The sequence below is a fragment of the Batrachochytrium dendrobatidis genome (assembly GCF_000203795.2).
Source record: "Batrachochytrium dendrobatidis JAM81 unplaced genomic scaffold BATDEscaffold_1, whole genome shotgun sequence".
Classification (NCBI taxonomy): Eukaryota; Fungi; Chytridiomycota; class Chytridiomycetes; order Rhizophydiales; genus Batrachochytrium; species Batrachochytrium dendrobatidis.
Window position 1 is genome coordinate 1,451,850 of NW_006281099.1, and position 18,249 is coordinate 1,470,098.

General features: G+C 38.7%; 9 protein-coding genes across 9 annotated transcripts; 4 read left to right on the forward strand and 5 right to left on the reverse strand.

Annotated features, from left to right (window-relative positions):
- Positions 1-1,395: 1,395 nt before the first annotated feature.
- BATDEDRAFT_85790 (uncharacterized protein) lies at positions 1,396-4,092 on the forward strand (the record flags this gene model as incomplete). Its single annotated transcript, XM_006675939.1, has 6 exons — positions 1,396-1,425; positions 1,565-2,031; positions 2,167-2,511; positions 2,609-2,850; positions 2,981-3,225; positions 3,355-4,092. The coding sequence occupies 6 exons, from the start codon at positions 1,396-1,398 to the stop codon at positions 4,090-4,092; spliced, it is 2,067 nt and encodes a 688-aa protein (XP_006676002.1).
- Positions 4,093-4,410: 318 nt separating this feature from the next.
- BATDEDRAFT_8053 (TRAPP subunit TRS31) lies at positions 4,411-5,614 on the forward strand (the record flags this gene model as incomplete). The annotated part of the gene is made up of 5 exons (XM_006674902.1): positions 4,411-4,476; positions 4,765-4,853; positions 4,950-5,134; positions 5,233-5,357; positions 5,492-5,614. The coding sequence occupies 5 exons, from the start codon at positions 4,411-4,413 to the stop codon at positions 5,612-5,614; spliced, it is 588 nt and encodes a 195-aa protein (XP_006674965.1).
- Positions 5,615-5,901: 287 nt separating this feature from the next.
- On the reverse strand, positions 5,902-6,354 carry BATDEDRAFT_29180 (uncharacterized protein; the record flags this gene model as incomplete). Its single annotated transcript, XM_006675565.1, has 3 exons — positions 5,902-5,966; positions 6,074-6,105; positions 6,143-6,354. 3 exons carry the CDS (start codon positions 6,352-6,354, stop codon positions 5,902-5,904), a joined length of 309 nt encoding a protein of 102 aa, XP_006675628.1.
- Positions 6,355-6,548: 194 nt separating this feature from the next.
- Positions 6,549-7,931, forward strand: BATDEDRAFT_85791 (uncharacterized protein; the record flags this gene model as incomplete). The annotated part of the gene is made up of 4 exons (XM_006675940.1): positions 6,549-6,793; positions 6,885-7,165; positions 7,291-7,481; positions 7,584-7,931. The coding sequence occupies 4 exons, from the start codon at positions 6,549-6,551 to the stop codon at positions 7,929-7,931; spliced, it is 1,065 nt and encodes a 354-aa protein (XP_006676003.1).
- A 325-nt stretch (positions 7,932-8,256) lies between these two features.
- On the reverse strand, positions 8,257-9,610 carry BATDEDRAFT_34026 (uncharacterized protein; the record flags this gene model as incomplete). The annotated part of the gene is made up of 6 exons (XM_006675664.1): positions 9,257-9,610; positions 9,054-9,132; positions 8,922-8,970; positions 8,803-8,833; positions 8,591-8,719; positions 8,257-8,472 (listed from the first exon to the last, which is right to left on the reverse strand). The coding sequence occupies exons 1-6, from the start codon at positions 9,602-9,604 to the stop codon at positions 8,257-8,259; spliced, it is 852 nt and encodes a 283-aa protein (XP_006675727.1). The 5' UTR covers positions 9,605-9,610.
- Positions 9,611-9,841: 231 nt separating this feature from the next.
- Positions 9,842-11,245, reverse strand: BATDEDRAFT_31099 (uncharacterized protein). Its single transcript, XM_006675585.1, has one exon. It carries the CDS (start codon positions 10,960-10,962, stop codon positions 10,108-10,110), a length of 855 nt encoding a protein of 284 aa, XP_006675648.1. The 5' UTR covers positions 10,963-11,245; the 3' UTR covers positions 9,842-10,107.
- A 1,378-nt stretch (positions 11,246-12,623) lies between these two features.
- BATDEDRAFT_3492 (GPI-anchor transamidase) lies at positions 12,624-13,641 on the reverse strand (the record flags this gene model as incomplete). Its single annotated transcript, XM_006674839.1, has 3 exons — positions 12,624-12,674; positions 12,775-12,852; positions 12,946-13,641. Coding segments are annotated over 3 exons (825 nt in total), but the record flags the coding sequence as incomplete, so codon positions are not given.
- Positions 13,642-13,944: 303 nt separating this feature from the next.
- BATDEDRAFT_21626 (origin recognition complex subunit 2) lies at positions 13,945-16,113 on the forward strand (the record flags this gene model as incomplete). The annotated part of the gene is made up of 1 exon (XM_006675272.1): positions 13,945-16,113. One exon carries the CDS (start codon positions 13,945-13,947, stop codon positions 16,111-16,113), a length of 2,169 nt encoding a protein of 722 aa, XP_006675335.1.
- Positions 16,114-16,222: 109 nt separating this feature from the next.
- Positions 16,223-17,933, reverse strand: BATDEDRAFT_36411 (uncharacterized protein). The gene is made up of 6 exons (XM_006675791.1): positions 17,865-17,933; positions 17,619-17,720; positions 17,435-17,518; positions 16,918-17,289; positions 16,708-16,842; positions 16,223-16,638 (listed from the first exon to the last, which is right to left on the reverse strand). Exons 1-6 carry the CDS (start codon positions 17,907-17,909, stop codon positions 16,240-16,242), a joined length of 1,137 nt encoding a protein of 378 aa, XP_006675854.1. The 5' UTR covers positions 17,910-17,933; the 3' UTR covers positions 16,223-16,239.
- Between the last annotated feature and the right edge of the window lie 316 nt (positions 17,934-18,249).

Sequence of the window (18,249 nt, forward strand, 5' to 3'; positions counted from 1 at the left end):
GGGACAATAAAAGCTAAATAGCGATGGCAATCCAGTCTGTCTTTAAACAAAAGGTCAAACTCAAATTTAAACAACTGAAACAGCGTTGCTAATACATTGATTGTGGATTGGGTCCAGGTATAGTTGTTTTTGTTGGCTGGTTCAGGATAAGCGCCATGCTTGATTATTTGGCCATGAGTTTTGAGCTGCGGCTCACTAGGAATAATTCCTGTATGTAGGGGTGGAATTGGCCAAGGGGTCGCTGGTAGAAAGCCGCACACATTATGAGAACCCTTGTTTGAGCGCTCCATTCAGCGAGCCGATCATAACTTGCGCCAGTCAAAACATAGAATGACGGAATTGTATGAATTTGCTTGATGCTTTCATTGGTGTATTCAATGGTCCACTAACAATGGAGCCGTGAGATGGATCATAATGAGCGACGCGTTCAACCTTTTAGCTTCGCGGTTTGAATTCAAATGGGTGGCAACCATCTAATCCGCCAATTGTTACAGGTAATTGTGCCTCCCATAACTACTTGTAATAGTCTGAGCTGCTTATTGGCATTTACTTGGTTTTTCCATCATGGTTGAGCTGTTACAAGTTATATCCTATAGCACCGACCATGCATGAATATTGAAATAACGGGCTACTCAATTTGCCCAAGTCGGTTATAAAACTCTTTGTCTTGTGCACTCCTATTTCAACAACTTTAAACTAAACCACTTTTCTGGATATCTATTGTTGCTTAGTTTGTTATTTCTCTTGACCAAGTAATGCAGAGTATCTGTTTGTTTTTATCATACATTTATATCACAGCCGCATTCATGTAAAATAGGACACTTGTTTTATTCTGAAGTAATCTCTTGTATTTACTCCGGAATAAACAATGACTAAATACTCATTATGCTTATTAGAAATTGGCTGCTTTAATATATATTTTCAATTTCTGTTTCAAACACAATATACATTATGATGCACACAATCAAATTATAGTTTTGGATTGGAATTGTTTTTGGCATAGCCATACATTGTATGATTACCAAGTGTCAACCCGGATTCACTCATTGCAACCCATATAGAGTTGGACTGTTTTGATGTTGCCAAACTTTTATTACATCCTAATGATCAGATAGATTGTCGCTGTAGTACAAGAAACACGATCGATAGTCGCTATCATTCAAATCAGCAAACAATCAACCAATATTTGCAAAACAGCATCACCAAAGATGACACTAGTGTGATTGAATGAATTTTACGCAAGTAGCCCAAGCATGATGTACATTGATGATTTCTGAAAGTTTCTGTTTCATACTCTTTGTTGATAGCTGCAATAAATGGCTAGTAATTTCAAGTTGATGACACGAGTTGGAATTTAAAGGTTCATCTTTAAACTGATGCAATATATCATCCACAATGGCTGTATCTCATAAAAAGAACTCGCCCGTACCTTTAAACTCTGACCATATAACGGAGCCATTTTTTGCAGGAATTCAAATTGTTAGCCAAGCCATGCAGTAGTAGGCACCATGATTGAAACAGCACTTGATTCGGTAGACCTATCATATCTTATTGACATTTATAGTGTGTTATCAATGCAATTAGTAACTATCGAGGATGCTTAAATCTACTAGTTAAGCATGATTATGTGCAAGCCATTGCAGATTTTTCTCGAGCCATACATCTTCTTCCAAATGAGCCTGCATTCTACTGGCATCGTGCAGAAGCATATGTCAAAGTATCCGACTATGATGGCGCTCTCATGAATTTCCGACAGCACGAATACCTTACCACTCCAGAAAATACAAATAATTTGGATAAGGAACCATTACCACCATCAAGTGGACCACATCACAAACTTGTCTTTCCCCAAGAAGTGGCAGATGGCCAAAACAGGAGTATCTCGACTTACGTGCTATCGCGTCGAATGGGATTTGTGGCATTCATATTTGGCCAATGTCTTTTCGATCAACAACGATTTCATGATTCCTTGGTGCATTTCAAGCTTGCAAAGCGGCTAGAGTTTAATATTGAAACGGTATTATTACGAATGTAAGAGCATGCACTCTATTTCAATCAATATTTTAACTTGCCTTATTTTCAAAGTATAGTTGTGATCAACATATTGCGAAAAGCACAAGTGCTATATATTCAGGTGACTTTCTCTAACCAACTACTATATATTAGGGTCTTGTCAAAAATTGGTCTTGGAGAAATCAATAGCGCATTAGAAGATTTGTACACACTTATAAATATACAAAGACATAGCGTTGACTTGTATATCTTGCGTGCAAAAATCTACAAATGCTTAAACAACCCTGATAGCGTCAACATTGATTTGCAAAAGGCAATCCGACTTTCTCCTCAACATCCTGAAATTCACGGTCTACAAGAATACGTTTTAACTGTAGCAGTCGATCTTAAAAATAAAGCATTTGAAAGTATTCAAAAAAAACAGCTCAATAATGCTATTTGGTACTTGAATCGCGCAATAGAATTGGATCCACAGGATTGGACAGCCGTTTTCAAGAGGTATGCTTTTAGTCTGAATTGCATCTGCATGATTGGTTGTAGTCCAAGTAAAATTAGACTACTACTTACCAATCGGTTAAAATGTATATTGGTGTAGAGGTGTTGCTCTTGCTGAAATTCAAGACTACGACGGTGCATTAGAGGACCTTCTTAGCATACTCTCCAACAATATCAGAGATACTTGCCGAGATCAAGAAATTAAAAATCATGTTGGGAGTATTTACAACAAAATTGGAATCATGGCTTATCAAACTGGTACATTTGATATAGCGATTTCCAAATTCACAGAAGCACTTTTATACAATTCTTTGGAGCCCGCTGTATGGAAAAACAGAGCAGGTATGTATTGCTCAGCTCAAAGTTGATTCTCCATCCTTTAATTTATCATAGCATTTGTATAGATCAAGTGTTCCAATAGAGTGAATGTTGATTTAAAGACAGCTTTGAAACTAATATTTTAATTGAATAGATTCACTCATGGCTAAAAAAGAATATGCAAGCGCGTTGCGAGATCTGTATCAATGCCATGCTATTAGCCCAGATAGCAAGGAGTATTCCAAAAGTCTGGCAGTTGCATTGACAGCTATTGGGACCCAGTATATCATGCAAGGAAGATATCAGGATGCAATCAAAGAGCTTGAACAAGCAATTACATTTGATTATACGTCTGGTGATGGTTACTACGAATATGCACGAGCCAACTATTTCCTTGGAGTAAGTATACCGACTTATACTTTTAAATCCAGTTTCACGGTTTAGTTTTGATCATTGGTTTCTATCTCATTATGATGGTGTTGATGTAAATGAGGCTGCATTTTGCTAATTTAAAGATTTCATGAATAGCAAATACAAATAGCTTGGGAGTCTTTAAATATGGCACTTCAATTGGATCCAAACCATCAAGGTGCACAAGCACTCAAGTCTTTACTGGCCTCAGTTCCCAATATGGATGATCTTGGACCACTACCAAAACGACGCCCTTTACAAAAATCTGATGTTATGAGCTTTTCGTTCGTCAACCAGCAAAACTCTACAAATAAATCACAACCCCACTCACAAACTAATCAGACAATACCACTCTCACTTTCTTCAGCATCTAAACATAGAAAAACACTTGCATCAAGTATAGAATTTAATGTAGAAGATTCAACTGGAGATTTAAATTTACTTATAGATCAGGATGAGACTAATCAAGCTGACGTGTCAAGCAATGAAGTTTTGTCAACCTTGCAGCCAACTACAAATCCTATCAAGCGTGTCACTGTATTTCCAACAAGCTCGATTCCTATGCTTCCAGCACTACAAGGGGGACCAAACCCAGCCATGATTGCTCGAAAGGAAAAATACAGTTTATCAAAGCCTCTTTCACTGCGGCAATCAGATGTAGAGAAAACATCCAGCACAATCAACAATGCAGCATCCAAACCCAAACCCAAACCCAAATCAGCTCATCGATTACACTCCCCTACAGTACAGTCGCGTTCAATAAAAGAAAGGTTGCACCATGGAGCTCTTTTGGGGGAGGAGATGGGAAGCACAATAGATGCGTACTTGAATGAGCAAAACGATGCACACAATTGATCAAATGCTGATATTTGAGATCCGCATTGTTCGTCTTTGCCTGCTAAATCTATTTTTCACAAACATTTGGTTTAGAATTATGATTCAAGATTGGTTTTGGTGCGAGTTGATAACTACACGATTCTCCCTGAATACTCAGTTTGCCTTTTCAACACAAATAAACATTTATTAGACTATTTTTATGTGTATATCGATCAAGATGGTATAAAAGGTTAACCAAGATTAGTCATGCAAAATAAGACCTTCAGGTTGAAAGTCAAATTTTGAATTCCAAAGCCAAACGTTGTACCCATAAACGCAGCATCAATGTCTAAACAGATGCTTCCTATTGGTAAACGACCCACAATTTTGGATAGGAACTTGAACAGAACAAGAAGCAGCGAAGTGAGTGTCAATTACGAGCCTTTTGACCATGACTAGACTATTTATCTGGACAACTGTCAGCATGCATGTTCTTTACTTTCCTAGTCATATCACTAGCATGGCTTGCATTAAAAGCTAGATCTACAGAAATGCATAAAGGCTCATTCTTGACAAGACTAATATCATTGACCTTGTCTGTATATAATCACTGGTTCTTTGGCATGCCTTGATGCACATTTTATGGATTTTCTGTACTGGTGTAATAAAAGTATGCTGACTACAAAAACCTGTACCCAACTATTCCAACAGGTCAGCTTGTCCGCATATGCATTTTTGTTTTCTGAGATGCTACAGTATGCACAGAAACGAGTAAATGGAATACAGGACCTGGAAAAAAAGTAAGCATTCTACACATGATGATCTGGGTCTGACCCATTAGATTTTCGGGAATAGTCTTAATGTTCAAGCTAAATTCTACTTTTCAACCTCCCTAGATTGAGTGACTTTGGATACCGAGTCGGAGTCCGTATGCTAGAGTTTATTCTTTGGCGAGATCGTACAGCGAAACGAGAAACTCGGATTCTTGGTGCACTCTACTTTATCAACACTGCAGTTTGGAAAACATTATTTGGAAAACAGGCAGACTCTCTTGAGAAAGGCACAGATAATGATGATGAATGTGAGTTGATGCTCTAGTGCATTGATTGAGTTTGAAAATAAGTGCATGCTTGCTGTTTAGCTTAATCTCTAATTTGCTAATTAATGGTGTATATCAAGATATGATTTCAGATAATGAGCCGCTAATTACAAAGTATATATCTGTACCAAGAGAAATGTCGAGTCTGAATTGTGGAGCATTTACAGCTGGCGTTGTTGAAGCCATTCTTGATGGATGCCAATTTGTACGTATTTGTGGTCATTTGTATTCTGGTCTGATTAACGAGTGTGAATATTTCCCCATCAATCAAAGTGGGTTTAAATCTAGATATTATGACTCACCCAACATACTTTTTAATTGTGTACCCTTTGATCTCAGCCTGCTCGAGTCTCTGCTCATTCTACAGGAAACGATACTTTTCCTTCACGAACTACGATTTTGATCAAGTTTGATAAAAATGGCAAGTATAATGCCACGAAACTCGATTTATTATGTCCATAGTTTTATACAAGAACAAGCTTGTGATTCTAAATACTTACATCCTGAACTTTTTGGTACCAATTATATTTAATCATGAATACGGAATATCATTTGGTTCGATGATCTGATTCTCAATAATGTATACTGATTTTCTTTACTTGATCGATTGCTGTATATACACATTTACGGCAACTCTACTCAGTCATGCTTAGGGAAAAGGCGTTGGATGCTGGACGATAAATGGTGCTCTAGCACAAGACTTTATTTCCATTTAAAAAGCAATCTAGCAAACTGACGCTATCAGCAGTCTACTTTCTTTTTTTGGACTTTCCTTTTGTATCCTTTTGCTCTCGTTTAAGAACACCAGTGACCACTATAATGAAATGATGTTGAAAAAAGTAGTTTTAGTATGTCATGAATGGCACATTAATTTAGATGGTGGAAACCCAAAACTTGATAAAGGAGATATTCAACCGGTACTTGCCAGAGACTCGGACCACTTTTCCTCTTGCCTGCAATGCCTCTTCTCTGGTGCGCTGAGTCTCATACCACACATCCTGCAGTTGAAGTGGTTTCAGTCGAGGATCTTGAGATGATAATGCCAAAAGGTCAATGTTTGGAGGATAGTGATGAAGCAGTTTTTGACGCATGGATGCTTTAGCAAGTATATCGCTTCCAGTGCGCATGCCCAAAGCAGCTCTATCGATATGAAAGATCTTGTCCCGCAACTGCTGGACAGCCAATATTCGACTAGCAGCCATATGAAAGTGTTGATGCTCGACTGGAAAAACAATCGATGTTTTTGTGGGTCAGATTCCAACTTTGACAAAGTTCAACTTTACTTTTTTAAAATCGAGTGAATTGAGAAACAGGTTTAAACCCAATTTTTATGAAGCCAAGTGTTGGAATTGGGTTGGCTTTTTTATGCCATGGTAGAAATCTGGTAGCAACCAGAATGGGTGGGTCAAGTGCTCGGCTCTTGTTTCGTCAACATTCAACTCGTCCTAAAAACGTGGAATATCTCTATGGAGCCAGTGTTGTGATTCCTGCCATGGAGTTTGGTGTTCGTAAAATAAAAACGCTTTTGGTAAAGGAAGACCAGCGATTTGGCGGTATGAAGATTCGAGGAAACGGCGAGGCCATACTCTCCTCTAAAATACTACCCAAAATCAGTTCAGCTGATATGGGGCAAGACAGTAGGTAACTTTCATTCTCACTCCACTATCTGCCATGATTCCATATTTACTCGTCACTGGATCGTCAATATTTAATCTCGTTTCGTGTATATTAGAGCACTGTTGGATTATGCAGTAGCACTTGCCAACCAAAGGGAGATTCCAGTCAAGGAAGTGCCAGTAAGCCATTTAGATCGTTTGGCTGGTAATCGGCCTCATCAAGGACTAGTACTTGCCACACTTGCACCAAAAGTAACACATCTACATGCTCTGGGTAACTGTGACTTGGATGCCAACGATGTTGACTTTGAAAAAAATGTTTACGAAGTAGATGCTGGAGGTGATGGTATTCTAAGGCTAAAGACTCGAGAAGATCGTAAATACCCGTTTTGGATAGGTTAGAGTCAATGCTTTGTACAACTTTAGAGCAATATGAAAGCTATTGATTCAAGCGTGGTCCAGCAGATCAAGCTTATAGCTCGTGTCGGCTAATTGGACTAACATGCCCATTATTTTTTGTAGCTCTGGACCAAATTGTTGACCCTCAAAACCTTGGAGCCATTCTACGATCTGCTTATTATTTCGGAGTTGATGGCGTGGTAGTTACTGAGCGAGATTCAGCCCCTTTCAGCCCTATATCATCAAAGGCGAGTGCTGGTGCAATGGAAGCCATGCCTCTTTATTCAACAGTCAATCTTGGAAAGCTACTCCAGGTAACCAACATGGCGAATTCAAAATTGAATGATGGTTTACTCTCTACTGTATAGTCTAAACTATCCTGGACATATTTCTAACCAAGCGTTTCTCCATTTTAGGAATCCGCAATAAACGGATGGCAGATCTTGGGCACAAATACGAATGCAAAAAAAAGTGATCTCATTCCGCTTTGTCATTTTAAACAAAGATGTGACATGGAGGTATCGAATGACTTGGACGATCTAAAAACACATACTCCACTATTACGGCTGGACAGTGCACCAACTATTTTGGTGCTTGGAAACGAAGGACATGGTATGCGAACACTGGTTTCAAAGCACTGTCATCACCATTTGATCATTACTCAGGATCAATTTTCACCCAACTTCAAAAAAAGCAGAATAGATTCGCTAAATGTCAGTGTAGCAGCTGGAATTCTTCTCCATGAGCTTCTCCTGAGTGTATGATTTGAATGGCTATAATGAATGCGACATGATGTCACGCAAAGTGCGATAATATAAACCATTGCCTTGTGAGATATGCCTCATGGGAATCAATACCATCCACCATTGTCTATATTTTAAAAAGGGTTAAATCTTGGCTAATACTTGGTAGCTATGCGCTACTTTCCAAAATAAAATGATCAAAGTTTGCCCATCTACCTGCTAGAAGAAATACCAAAAAACTCTTTAAAATTTCTTATAGTGCCAAGATCATATTCGTTAATAAATGACTACGTTGAACAACAATGATTAGATTGCAAAAATAGTTCAAATGGTGTTAGTTTATAGACTAAACAATCAACAAGTTAGAGCAAATGCAAACCTCTCCATTAATGTCATAACTTGATGATAAATCTTGATTAACAAGATGTTCAATCGAGGTTTGTCCAGTGCCAATAAGCCAGCTATGCCATGCCACAAAACCAAACAACAACGGCGACATAACGGTCGACATCAGGAAAGCCAAAATAAATACTGGCTCTAGTTCAATCACTATAGCATCATCCTATAAATGCATGAAAATGCAATGTTCAAAGGTTTGGTTCAAGCATAAAGCAATGTCAATTCATTCCCGCGATTTAAAGCAAGAGTTTATCAAGATTATTGGAACAAATGTTGTATACCTTTCCCGAGAAAACCCTCCATGCGGCTCCCATAGATAAACAGGAAAAATATGTCGTTGCAACCGTAGTATACACGAGAAACAGATAAAAGTATTCGTGATTAAATATACCAACACAGTTATGGATCCACTATATGTTTGGTTTTAAAATGTGTTGAGTGTAACAATCAAAGCAAAGCCTGCAATTCTATCAAAAATAAATCAAAATCTTACTGGACAATGATGATCCATCTTCATGATGCATCTAATATGCGACACAGTTTATCCAGAAATCAATATTAAATCACGTTTAGAGTAATCAAGACCTCAAAGACAGATATCTGCAACTCTACCTCTTGCATATTGTACAATGATGAGCACGAGCAGGTTTGGGAAGTGTACCTAGTCAGTAGAAATCAGGTTTGCATCAAAAAAGCATAGTAGACATCAAAATCCTGGTGATGTAGTATGGAGAAAAATCATACATTTTCGACAGCGTCTTATTAATGGCTCTTCAAGATCCGAAAGAATGGGCGACGACGTCAATCCTTGACTGGGAGTCTGCTAGACGTGTTTAACCATATTAGCACGACTATTTGATGAATAGAAACAATTTCAGCAGGACATCAGAGAGCCAAGATGACAACCGCATCCAGATTCAACTAATCAAAAAAGACTCGGATTATACCTCTCCCAAAAGACACTCGACAAGTCCTTCATGTGTTCGCCCCGGATCTGTCAAAATGGATGCAATGTAATGGAAGCAGATGGAATATAGCAGATAGATAGATATTATAATATGGCCCATTCGACATATGGTTGTGATGGTAGACTCTCGATACCCCAAGTCAATCTGATCCGATGAAAAAGAAGGAAACCATATAGGAAGAGCAAACTTAAAAAGGCTGTAGCCCAAGAGACCGATTAAAGCAAAGGCTATCATAATAAGAAATGGTCCAATGCCGTATGCACAACCGTTGAGTATTGCACTGCACACTCGCATAATAATGGCTGGGTCTTTCCATAGAATCTTCATTGTAGCGAGTTTATCAAAGCTGTAAAATAAATAGTATCGAGCAATAGCTTTTTGCAGTTGGACTGTAAATATCCAATGTTTGGCCAACTTTATAATTGACTACAAAACATGACTGTATAGTGCCATTCGACAAGTACTAGAGGCTGAAGACACGTTTATCCCAATACCAAACACGACAGCAGATTTGGCTGATAGTCCAACATGCAATACAAGAACAGATTCAAACACAGTTCATTAATAACTGAAATTGTAACAGAATTAGGTTTATTCCACCAAAAATAAAAATACAATAGAAACAGTGAGAGTATTCAGGATAAACAGGATGGTTTTAAAGTGTCGGAGCAACACAAGGGGAACATTGAACCATTAGATATTCCACAATGGACTCGGCGAAAGAAATGGGAGGTATTGTATGCGACAGACATTGAATCCTATTATAAAGAAAAATTCTTTGGTTCCATCTTATCAGATAGAATGGTTTCAATCGGCGCTAGAGTGGTAGATCATGATGAATCCCGATGGCGTGCTCGAGACGTGGACAGAGCAGATGAGCCAACAGCGATTGCACTCTCATTTCCATGCATAAACCCGGATGAACCAGGAACGCCCGTACCATCATAGGCAAATTCCTTGGAAGTTCGAGATCCACCCATATTGATGCTGCCAGTACGAGCACGCAATCGTTCTACAGTAGTGGATTCGTCTCTTCCCATTTTTTTTAAAAGGTCTGTAATCATTGCAGTGCGTTCGCGACCAACAGCTTCAAGATGTTCGACTTGAAGACGCACTAGTGATAGGTCTGCTTGAAGCAATTCATTTTGCTGAATAACACCCGAAAGATCAGATGCAACATGGTCAATTTCGTCAAGATCAAATGTCCCCGTTTCCTCTGAACTGTTCTTTGCAGTAGATTTTGTGGAGTCTCGAGGTATAGAGTCGGAAGCAGAACCCATATTGGCATTTGAATTATCATTGGTTTGTGTAGAGACCTCGACAGAAGGAAGTGAGGCTTTAACCTTTTGTTGCAGTTCTTTTTTTATTGTGTTGTTGCGCACGTCATATCCAAGAGAAATCAAAGTACTCTCCAACTCACGGCGTTCTGCAAGCGAGCCCTCGAGTTGACTGATTAGTCCCTCTTTGTCGCTTTCCAGCTCTGATACAACACTTACAAGCTCGTTGATATGGCGTGCAGTATCCATGATTGTACTTTGTAGATAGCGATCACGAGCTCTTAATCTTGCCTCGGCAGACTGCAGTTTTTGCTGTACATCGCCAGTGTTTCGAACAATCGCGACCATTCTAGATACTAGAGACTGTAGTGGCGAATACTGTTTAGCCAAATGATCGGCTCCATTCATAAAAAGTGCGTCATAGCTGGATAAAAAAGTATCAGAACTCGAGCCATTTCCATTATTCTCCTGATATGCCTGCACCATGTCGTTCATGTATGAGAGTATAAGATGTTGTTCTACAATAGACTGCTCGCAACATGTAGAGTTGGACGTGTGGCTGCAAAATAATGGCTGGGTGATTAGTGGTGACATAACGGTGGGCATTTGCTGAGCATTGGTGCAATCATTAATAGGTGAGGGAATAGCATGCGAAATTGATGACCTCTTGGTTGAATGAGGAGGGGAAAGCATCATATGAAGGTTGGGTATGGAGAAGTATTGAATGAAATGCAACTAGAAATAATATCAGCAACAAGCCTCGCACTTCAAGTGAATGGGTTGGCCAAACTCATCCTCAGGCTTGGATTGTTGTATTTGAAACAATGACAAAAACACATAACAAATCAAGAATCGGCTGCTAAAAACAAAGCAGTCATAAAGAACTTGATGCTGCCAATCTTTTGGTAATGGATAAAAATCTTCAACATTGCCACAACTAATCAAACCATGGATTTTGAATGCCACTGAAATGCATTTGTAAAACTTTATCAATTCTATTTGGCATTCAATCAGATATCAACCACAACACTATTTTCTCCATTCAAATAGAATCCACAAAGCATTCATTTTAATAACATCCAAGTATGGGTTAAACAATACAATGTGTGTAAAAAGCCGCAGTATTGGTTTATAAAGTGCCGGTTAAGCCATTGCCATATCAAAATACAGCAAACAATAGACTGATTGACTTTTTAACCTGAAGCAGATAGACTACAATAGATGTCAATCAACAATAGACATTGTCAAAATATTGGTTAAAATGACTTGGCATTGCCAACAGAATAGCTTATTTCCAATTCTTTATAAACCCATATGGGTCCTGCAACTCTTTAAACCTATACTCGGCGATTGACATTGTATAACCATCAAGTATGTTTTTTAGCTGAAATATAATGTATAACTTGTCAATTCAGTAGACGCCAGTAGCATATGTCGAATATTTAATAATCTGTTGTGCTGAAAACAACAGTCAAACCCAATATTTGTGTTGCAATGAACAAGTCTGGTAATCGTACAATGCATGGCTATGCCAAAAAACTCCAATTTAAACTTATAATTTGATTGTGTGCATCATATGATGGATATTGTGTTGACACATCAAGAATATCCAAGCTAATTTCTACCAAGAATGCGCAATAAATATTTAATCATTGTTTATTTCAGGACAGTCACTGAAAGATCAATACAAAAGTGCTCCATGTTACATGAATACAGTTGCAATGGTCCATGTCTTAGTATACATTTTTGTCTCTAAGCTCTAATAGACCAACGAGACTTGACTACTGTTTATTATAAAGCTTTTGGCTTTGTAATCAATAGTAGACTTAAATCCATGAACAGATAAAAATAAAAATCATTAAAATTCCTATAGCCGCTATGATATTTGATAGTGGAACCAAAGGCTGTTTTTGAGCTGGTAACACATTGTTTCTGTTGACTGGTAAAGTGGACCCACATTCAGACTTTATCCCAGATTTACAATCATGTAACGCATGTGAAGATGCATCTTTGGAGGTGTCGGAGAGAATAGGTAAAGTACGATCGTGTTTGGATAGCTTGAGAACAGTCTCCATTAGCTCAACGCTTTGAACCCCACCGAAAAAATCTGTAACGAGTGCCTGGAAGCAATCAAAGGATTCATTGCGTACGTTTCAAATTAGTAGACATGATTGAGATAAAACGATTGCATTATAATATCAAGGCATACTGAAACAATACCTTGTCAAGTGGTCGGGAAAAAAGATCGCTTCGAATTCCAACATGAGATTGCATCTGCGCAAAATTGTACGTTGAAAACTAATATTACAATTGAACAAGATTAGAAATTAAAATGGTCAAGTGATACTAGAAATCAAAAAGTTTAGGTCAATCCATAGCAATGACCATTACCAATTTAGCAAGACTTGCTTGGTCTTCGCGCTGAAGATGCTCCAGTGTTTCTAGATTATAGTAAGTAAAACGATCAATGACAGATACGCCCAAATCATGATCTACATGGTGCGAATATGAGCTTTCGCCAGTCAAACTAGAAGCAGCAGCCAATATATTCGGACTGTAGAAGCGAGAGTACATGGATGAAGCCTGGCAAGTGTCAATCATGAAGAAGATTTCGTGGTAGCGCTTCTTTTCATACATTTGAGCAAAAGCATCAGCAATATCTTGAGCACCCAATTCTTCGGCATCCTGAAATTTAAGAAAGTCTTCGCCACCATGGCCGGTGAGGAATACGAGGATGTTGGATCTGTCATCAGTAAGCAGACGTTTGGATCTAGGGACATGTTCCTCCACACGACCGGTAAGGAGACGAATAAAGTTTTCGACAGTGACTTCGTAACCCCTGTAATCTACTTCAACATTGGAGCCATATAAATCAATGATGCGACGATTGTTGTTGTATACGGTGGCCGGAAACTTGTTTCTAGAGTTACAAGCGACGTCATCGGCTAGCATGAGAATGATGTTGGAGTCAGGAATGCCAAGTCGCTTGACAGTACGATACATGGACAAGGTGTTTGCAATATGTCTATAGTTGAACCAAAAACGAGAAGTGCAAACCAAGACGGCCCAATTATTGGTATGGCCACCATTGGAGAAGAAACCATCAGCGAGATGGTCTCTATCTTGCGAGTTATTGACAAAAGCCCAATTTGATAAATTCAAAGACCGAGGCTCCTTCAAAGAATGGGTGTTTTTAGACTGAGCATGAGTGGCAGTAAGTAGCAGCGAGAAAAGGACCGAGATGCAAGCAGTAGTGATGGCCAAGAGCATTGAAGTATTCGCAAGAAACAGTTCAAAGCTTGAAATTTGAGTGGTGATTGACACGTGATCTGTTGAAGATTCAAATACAAAATTTATTGGATTGTTACTATTGATTATAGTCTTGATAAGATGCTACATCACAAAACTATACCGAATTCAGACCCAAAACTCTCTTCTCCGCTCGACTCTTCTGACAAAGAAAACTTGTCCATTGCTAACAAAAGGTCAAGTCCTCGATTGGCTTCTACTCCAAAGTCAGCAGTTATTAAATCCTCTGCTAAATCTACTCCAAAATCAACTACTACTAAATCCTCCGTTAAATCTACTTCAACATCAGCAGCTACTAAACCCTCCACTCAATCTACTGCAAAATCAGCAGATACTAAATCAACTCCTAATCGTACTTCTCTTTCTATAGTTCGAAAGCTCAGAGCTGGTCTTGTCATAGATTCTACTCCTACTACCCCCACTCGTCGTCCATTACAGTCAGGCCAGGATGAACTAGAACAGCTTGCTAGTCTTGTTGGGGATGATTTTCCTACTCCCTCTAAATCAAAACTTTATTCATCTACTGTCAATTCCACGTCTGATTCTCCAAATAGTGTCCGGACATTGTTTGCATTTGAACAAGCGCGATCACTAACAAAGTTTATGAAAAAACATACTGAAACTACTCAGATTTTGACTCAGACCGCCTCTAGCGAACCTACGCAGCCTGACTCCCCCTTTATTTCAAAACGAAAGATAGATTCTGAGTCACCAGATGTTCAACCATCTGCTTATAGACGTTCCTCAAGAATTGCCACAACCCCAAAAAGTTCTGGTGCTCGTATCATTGTAGATTTATCCCAAAAAGTCAAAACCCAAACTCCAAATGCCACTCGAGTACAAAGAAAGCTTGCTGCTAACCACCGTCTTAAATCTGTTACATGCTCAGAAAAATCTGATTTATCCTCGGAAGCATCTATCACCAGTGAAGAAATGAGTGACGATGACGACTCGACTACCAACATAGCTGGAAATGCATTTGTTGAAGCTCCTATAAATCATGATATTGCCATTATAGCTGATCATACCCATGAAAGCGATGAAGAGGGTCTTTGCGATACTGCTCATGATGGTTTGAGCCTCGATGTCGATCAAATTTATTCCCGCTATTTCCGCGAGCAAGTCATGTCTAAATCTTCTACATCCAACAATACTTTATCAAAACTACCTGTTCTTGAGTCAAAAAGGTTTTACGAAATTTTGGCTACTGTCCAAACAAAGCATGCAAAAGAACTCGAATTGCTTCATCATCGTCACCAACAGAGGTTCGGACAATGGTCATTTGAACTACATCAAGGCTTTAATATGCTGTTTTATGGATTTGGATCTAAACGAGATCTTATTGAAGAATTTGCTGTACAATGTCTATCCGACTATCCAATCTTGATTGTAAATGGGCTGTTTCCTACTATTTCACTAAGGGACATTCTTTCCAAAGTTCTCAACGATGTTATTCAGCACGATGGTCAGTGCGGATCACTTTTTGACCAAGTTTCACACATCACATCCTATTTCTCATCCTGCACCCGCCAAATTGACAGATTATATCTGGTCATTCACAATATCGACGGCATTAATCTTCGCAATGAAAAAACCCATACTGCCTTGTCGCGTTTGGCTGAATGCAGAAATATCTACATGCTAGCAAGCGTGGATCACATCAATGCCGGTTTGCTCTGGGATACTGTAAAAATGACTCGGTTCAATTGGCTATGGCAAGATGCAACCACTTTTGCTAGCTACATTGAGGAAACCAGTTTTGAAAACTCGATGATGCTGCAGCAGTCCGAAATTGGTCTTCAACGGACTTTGCAGGTTCTGCGCAGTCTTACTGTCAATGTGCGCAAAATCTATCGCATTTTGATTGACCACCAAATTACTGCAAACAATGAGTTGGCTGGTCACACATCAAAAGACGATATGGATCAAATGGATGAGGTTGGGCAACCTAAAGCGAAACAAGGGAAAAAGCTAGCAAAAGCTTTGCCATTTAAATCGCACCTTGTCACCAAAACGCATTCCAAGAAAACTGATTCATCAATATTTCCTGGCTTATCCTTTCAATTGTTTTATCAGCAGGCAAACGAGCAATTTTTGACAAACAACGAAACTACTTTTCGTACTCAGCTTACTGAATTCCGGGATCACAGTATTGTCAAGATGCGTACTGGATCGGACGGTACTGAGATGTTGTATATCCCACTTGCTACAAGCGTTCTTTGTCAGCTGAGCGAAGATTCTGAATGGTAATGATACCTTGGAGACCACGGCGTTTAAATCATCAATGACAATGGCTATTAGTATACTTTTAAATAAAATTTTGTTTGACTTGATTGCTGCGCTTTAGTCGTGCTTGATTATGAGTAAGTAGACGGTTTATTTTTTAGATTTGCGCACACCACCTTCAAATCCAGGCCGTTTCTGTCCTTTGGCAGGAGCAACCTTTTTGCCAACTTTGCCATCGCTCTTTTTCCCACCAAACTTGCGATCACGTTTAGCATCGATCCGAGTTTGAATATTCTCTTGTCGTTTGTCTTGGCGCTGTTTTTGTTCCTTAGCAACCTGTTCCTGTCGATTCTTCCATTCACCTGAACTCTTCTTTTTCTCTTGTGTTTGGCGCTTGACTGTCTTTTTTAACAATTGCAGATCATCTTTAACTTTGACTCCCTCGGCCATTTTGATGAGCTTATTCCATGACTGCGCTTCTTCAATCTTTTGTGCCTTTTCTCCATCAGTTTTTTTTAGGGTTTCAAGTTTTGCTTTTTTGGCTTCCACCTAATAGTAGTCGGATGTAAAATACATGTTAGCACTTTCATATTTAAAATCAATCACCAATATAAATACCTTTTTCAACAATGCTACAGCATCAATCGATTCCTTTTTCTTTTCTTCAAGTCCAAAATCAATCTTGCCAAATGATACATCCATTTTGAGTTCTTTGGATGCATTGGCATGACTTGGTTTTTGTACATCCATTCCCTAGTTCAAACAAACGTTTTAAAGTTGGCTCTATTTAAAGTAGATGTTGGTATAGTATTGTGAATCTACACCTACCATGGTATCATCCATTGCCTTTCGACTGTCTTTTTTCTTTAATAGATCCTCTTTGCGTTGATGTTTCTTGAGTTTACGCTTTTCAATAATATCCTGCCTGGTTTTAGGAACAGAGGGAGATGAGGCATTATCTTTGGAGTGATTGTGGTTGCGCTGATCACGAAGAGCTTGGATACGCTTTGCAAGACGATCTTGGAGCTCAACAGCTGTCGCAGCAGTCATTTTACGTGCAGAAAGTGGTGCAGTATGCATGGCTGTAGGTTGCTGCACCTTGGAATCTGTGTCTTGGTTACTTTCTTCATTTGCAGCTTGTATCGATTGAACCATCTTTTGCTGAATCTCAGATACTGTTTTTGGTGTTTCAGGATCAAGCTATTCATAATTACATTGAAAGCAATGCATTAAAATATTGGTCAGCCAAGTCAATTCCTACCATCACATCATATACTGTGAATCGTATTCAGCAGTATATCCATCACCTATACGATGATGGGATCAGCACACCATTTAAAGCTACCTTTGTCATCCTGGCTTTTCTGGTAGCTTCCTTGATCGATTGCTTGGGGGCCTTGTTCTTTTTATTATGGCCAAAACGACCACCCTATGAACATTCAACAAGTAGTTTAAAATTCATTATAGTGAGCAATTGATACTCAATTCAATGAACTATCCAGCCCCATATCACACAAAATTCAACATACTTGGTGTGCATCATCGTCTAGCTCCTTGGGAGGAAAGTAGTGTTGGGGAGCAATCATACCCACAAGTGCTTCAAAGCATTCATGGTGGTCCAATAAACGAGTCTATATGTATTGTATATATTAAAGTAACATTAAATATATTGATTCAAAAAAAAAACCTTGACCGACTCACTCGAACCATCAGACATTTGGTCATGACTCACTACCAAATAAAGGTACCAAGACAACATACTGCAAGTGCATTACCTTGATGTCGTCAATGCTATATGTGACTTGTGCTACCGTAACCATTTAGTTGATGAAGAAAATTAAAATTGCCGAAAAATAAAAAAAAGTCAAATCTCGTTGCGACAATTTGTATTGGGAAAACTCTTGTTTGGATTGGTTTTATTCTATACAAATTGTCTTGACTTTACATTTTGTTTTATTATTGAATCACTTGCTGCGTGGTTTGGTTTGACAGATTCAATGGTAAAACAGGTGAATTAAACTCTTATTACTACAACAGAATATGGATTGAGCTGCTGTAGAAATTAGACGCTAATGGAAAGCACAGTTTGACAACAAAAACTCATTCACTAGTGTTATGTCAAAATATAAGCTAGTTTCATTTTGATGGGAAAAAGACCGA